At 36.9% G+C, this 5,549-nt stretch overlaps 1 protein-coding gene across 1 annotated transcript in view; it reads right to left on the reverse strand.

The window, feature by feature from the left end:
- The window catches only part of LOC144974114 (uncharacterized), an 11,919-nt gene extending 9,682 nt beyond the window's left edge, over positions 1-2,237 (reverse strand). Inside the window, exons 1-2 of the mRNA XM_078917014.1 lie at positions 2,159-2,237; positions 1-138 (exon numbers count right to left, since the gene is read on the reverse strand). The exon at positions 1-138 is cut by the window's left edge and continues 44 nt beyond it. Coding sequence (XP_078773140.1) covers positions 1-21 — 21 coding nt within the window. The 5' untranslated portion in view covers positions 22-138; positions 2,159-2,237. The remainder of the gene's footprint in view (positions 139-2,158) is intronic.
- Between the last annotated feature and the right edge of the window lie 3,312 nt (positions 2,238-5,549).

Raw genomic sequence — 5,549 nt, forward strand, 5'->3', positions numbered from 1 at the left:
AATTGCTTCATGTAAAGCCATTACTGAAGACTTTATTAGATGTAAAACTTGTCGATGTTACTTCCTTTGCATTTTCGAACAGCTTGATGACAAATGATGGTCGATGCTACTAGCTTCTATGCTGTTCGGTCTACCATTCTATTTTTAAGACATTAAAGACAAATAAAAGAATTAAATGGTTTTGCTTATGAATAAAATCAATCTTAAGATAACTAATCTTTCAAATCATCACAGTAAAATTTTATCTAATTCGGATGCGAACTGAGAAATCAGTTGACCTGGTGAGAATCTGTATGCCCAAGGTTTGAGAAACTGGGGAGAGGCACCGATGTAAGATAAAGATCTGAACAAGTTTGTAGGAAACGGTGCAAGACACAGCAAGAAAGAAAAATACAAGAGAAAAAACAACATCCCAAAAAATCAGTCATCCTCGACTGGGGATCGAACCTCAGACCTTCTGATTACCAGTCAGACGTGCTATCACCGTTTCATACACACTTGTTCAGAAGTTCATGGTTTGAGAGTTTTTTTTTTTTAACGTGGTGAGGATTATTTTAATCGATCTAGAGTATATATGAAAGACTAAACCTTAAATACGTGGGGTTTTTTTCAGGGTCCGGTCTAAAACCTCACTGGAGTGAAATAATGCAATACCATAGTCTCATCGAGTCAACTGATTCCTCAGTTCATATCAAGTTCAAATTACTTTAAATACTTTTGTTCCCCGCCCCTCCCAAGACTACGGCAGAATACTGCTTTTGCACAATGCCAATAATTAAGGTCAATCGTTCTTATGAAAAATTTAAATTCTGGAATGCTTAATGGCTTTGTTTATCTTAAAAACGTTTTCTTCATATCGTGGTTGGCTTGACACAGATTGGTAAAAGTGAGTGTTTGTATCAGGTGGAAAACATTTCTGAATTATCTTTTACATTGGTCCAAGTTCCCCTATGTACACAACCACGTTATGTGTAAGGAGTTTTGCCTAAATATAACGTTCTCTCTTTCTCATTCCACCTCTACGTTGACTATGGTATTTTTATTTTAAGACATTTTCCCAACACACATTCATTCAAACTGAAAGATAAACCTTGTGAATTATCAATCCACGACGCAGGCTTCCCGGGGCGGCCTGGGGTGGGAGGCTTCAGGCCATCATGAGAGGCACCTTGAAGCATTGCCTTACATGCCCATCCACAACACATGCTTTCTCTGTGCATTTAGAACGGCACACCACGTGGTGTGGGTGTAAAAATCATCACTGAACTCGTTTTTTTTCATGTGTTGCTAAAATGTGTTCTCATACTGCACCTGAGTGCCCCAAATGAGAAGGAAACCACAGGAAAAGCGTTCTGAATACTATTTACTAAACAAAAATGCTTCCCCCCCAGTTACACGTTAGAGAATGACACCGCCGCATACGTAGGTGTTTGGTCTCAAACTGCATAAGAATTTGACAACGATGAAGAATCTGAAAAAAAAAAAATGTTAGGTTTTTCTTTTTCCTCTCATTTTTTACACTATCATTTTAAAATAAATATCTCTTATTGCCTTGGCCTCAAGTCTGCGCAAAAAATATATGCCAGCGATAGATATTCAGACCGCATTGAGGGTCCAGGGTTCCCCTAAATCTTGGCCGGTATATGGCCTGTGCAGGCCGCCCCTCAAATGAAGTCTGTGTCGTGGTCATCCGCCTTCAAATTGGACTTTTATGCAGACTTGACCGTAGCCTTCCTGTGCTCATAGCTTGATACTGAGCAAAACATTACGTCATGAAATAAAACGACGATCACTAAAAAAGTTAACTGTGAATTGTATTCAATAGCTAATCAATGGAATCATTAATTTCTTCCCGAGCACTTCAAACAACAACTCACGTTATTTTGGCGACTGTCGCCTTGTATTGTGACGTAACATTTTGGTCAGTATCAGGCTAAAAGGTAACGAATACTACGACTTAAACACGTATCTAGTTTCATTATGTTCAATTTTAACCAAAATTAAGTCGAAGCGCTGGAAGTTTGTGTTCACCCTTGGCTTTGATTTTGTTTTTTTAAAAAAGAAGAAAGAAATAAAGAAACAAAACAAAAAACAAAAAAAAAAAAATAATAATAAAAAAGAACAAATAAAATGTTATAATATCCATTTCTCGACATACAACTACAACACTGGTTTTATGCTTATTGTTATTCAATTGTCCATTTGCCTTGTACTTGCAGGATATCTATTTCTTTTTGTTTATGAAATGAATATGAAAAACGGAAGTGAATAACGCATCAAAAGTAGCGGTAAAAAATAAGTTATCGTGAATGAACACGACAAAAGATTAAACAATTTTTTAAAAGGTTGCTGTGATGTATCATTGTATCCTGAGAATTATCGTCTAATGTTTTTAGGGCGTCCTTGACAAACCGTGTAACCGCCTTGCGATGTTGAGCGTGGCTAGTAAAACTCCGGAAGTTTGGGTCATTAGCAACGTATAACTACTTATTTGCAGGTCTGATAACCCAAATTTTTATGGGCTTATTCTGGTAATGGAAATACTCTTATACCAACCCAAAACAGTGTCCATTACAACGATTTAAAATCAAGCCCATAATAGCGTTCGGATACAATAAGACCTGCAAATACAAACACATCGTTCATTGGGCATTTTAATTTACATCACTTGACTCGGTACTGAATGTATTTAAGCGATGTGACGAGTACGGTTAAAAACGCTGTTGCAATGTGACTTCGGTTCACGTGACCTGATGAGGAAATATTATAATATGAAGCTGTATGAATGATTTCAAAAAATCGGTTTGGAGTAGCTGTTTATATTTTGTCTGATAACCTAACTCAATTATGGGCTTGAATTAACATTGTTGTAATGGACATTTTTCGTTGCTTTGAGAGAATTTCCATTACAACAGTGGGTCCATAACAATGTCGGCTATCAGACCTGTTTTACAGCCATTCATTAAGAGTAGGATGCAGGCATTAGGAATATCCTGATTGTAAATGACCCAAACGCTCGAATGAAAATCTACGACAGCCCTGGAATAACACCAAGGAAGTTTATTTCTTCATTTCTTTGCTCAATTGTAAAATTGGGCATTGTCATAATTTATGATTGAATGGCAAAATGGCGCGTCGTATTGGGCTGGTAAGACGATAAGACAAATTAAAGATAATTTAGTTGCTCTTCAGAGCCATAGAGCCCATTAAGCCGGAGTTTATCCCAGTTTCTGTAGTGTAATAATGATAGCAACAACTGATTATTACTACTCTCTATCGAGAGTAATTTCTGTCAAATCTAAAAGAACAATTCTATCTCGACGGCATCCAGGATCAAATGGCTTATTGGGACCACGAGACAAGATTATAATCTTGGCGTTTCAATAGGCTACCCCCCCCCCCCCAAAAAAAAAAAAAAATAAATAAATAAAAAAACGAGACAGATGGGACGTGTAAAAAATAAAGCAGAAAAAAATAGCCACTCTTTCCGTGTGTTTAGACTGGGACAATTCAAAAACCCCAGCTGGACATAGCCATAAGGCTCTTGATTAAAGGACGTCCCGATACATACGTGGAGCGCACCTTTTACTATTTACTGCCTCCCTTTTGGATCAGAATTTCAGACAAGGTCAAGGCAAAACAGGTAATCTTAATTTCACTTAGTTAATTAAAAAAGGACAGCTTGTAACATGAAAGAGTACAGCTATTTAAAATAGGAGAATATGAGATACGGCAGGGGTTGATCTTTTACATCACAAAGTGAGAATCGGCATTGAGCACACGTCTAACACAGACGTAAAGAGAAAAGAACCAGCAAAAAAAAAAAAAAAAAGAGTACAAAAACAACCCAAAATAATAATAATAAAAAAAAAACAACAAAAAAACAAACAAAAACAAAACAAAACAAAACGTCTAGATGTAAATTTCTCAACAAACTATTGTTAAATTACATTTAACTGACACGATGTGTGTGTTTGTGTTTTTAAGGGTTTTATGGCGCTTGCAACACATTTAGGTTATATCAGCGCCAGTAAAAAGGGAGATAATGGGATAGTCCAAATTTCTAGAATCACAATTAAAGCACACAAGAGAGAGTAAGACAAAGGGGAATTGGGAACAAATAGGGATCAGATGTAGATTCCAAGAACATACCATCAATGTACTTAGTCTGATATCACCTAAGTCTCACCCAGACACAAGCACAGGATCCAACAAAGAGGAATACACTCAAATGCTTACATTTCAATATACATTAAAAATAACAAGAATAATAACACATAACAGAGAGATGATTTACAAGGAAAAAATATCATCTCCAAAACAATAACTATGCATTTGACTGTGTCCCTCCCGGCCAAATAATCCGGCCAGGGTCGGGACTAAACCAAGCAATCTCACATCAAGGCAAAGACAGAAAGCATGTTGGAAAACAGATATAAGGGGATAAAAGACACGGCAAGTACCTCCCTGCCCACTGTGGAGGTAGGGAACCCCACCCAGAATTGACACGATGTGTGTGCATAAGAATTTTAAACTATGTAGTAGTAATAACATCAAACAAAATTACAGAGTGATGAGAGTATTATTGCTAAAAAGCTGTTCACTATGCTGGCTGAATATTCTTTCGAATAAAGTAAAAATGTTACTCAAAAAGATGCAACAGGTTCTAGCATTGGTGGATTCACGGCATAAGGATGTAGTGGCATTAGTAGTAGCAACAGTAGTTTGTTTTGTTTGTTTTTAAAGGTTTTACGCAGTAAAAAGGATGAAAATTGGATAGTGAAAAGTTCTAGATGTGCAATTAAAAGGCCTGGAGTAAAAAGTAAGACAAAGGGGAACTGGTTCAAATAGGGAACAGAGTAGATTCCAAGAGCACACTATCAATTTACTTAGTTTGAGATCACTTAAAAGTCTCATCCAGTCAAAAGCACAGGTTCCCACTAAGAGGAATACACTCAAATGTTTTACAAATCATATATAATATAAAGAAACATAATGCAGTACATAACAGAGAGATGATTTACAAGGAAAAAAATATCATCTCCCAAAACTCTAACTAAACATTTGACTGTTTCCCTCCCAGCCAGGGTTTCCGGCCAGGGCCTAGACAAAACCAAGTAATCTCATTCCAAGACAACGATAGAAAGCATGTTGGAAAACCCCACCCAGGCAACAGAGTAGTAGTAGCAGCAGCAGCAGCAGCAGCAGCAGCAGCAGCAGCAGCAGCAGCAGAAGCAACAGTAATAGTAGTAATAGTAGTTGATGTTGTTATTGTAGTGGCGGTAGTAGTGGTAGTTGTCGTCGTGGTATTATTATTATTATTATTATTATCAGTAGTAGTAGTAGCAGTAGTTGTTATTGTAGCAGTAGTAGTAGGATTATTATTATTATTAGTAGTAGTACAGGTAGCATTAGTAGTAGTGGTAATAGTATGAGTCAAAAAGTAACGGAACTAATCTTTCATACCCCCCCCCCCCCATTTGACGCCATATCTAGCTCAATTGGATTGATACATGTACTTTCGAAGCCAAAAGTCGAAATTTTTAATT

This window comes from Berghia stephanieae, chromosome 5, assembly GCF_034508935.2.
Source record: "Berghia stephanieae isolate SIO BIC M18660-M18661 chromosome 5, UCSD_Bste_1.3, whole genome shotgun sequence".
NCBI lineage: Eukaryota > Metazoa > Mollusca > Gastropoda > Nudibranchia > Aeolidiidae > Berghia > Berghia stephanieae.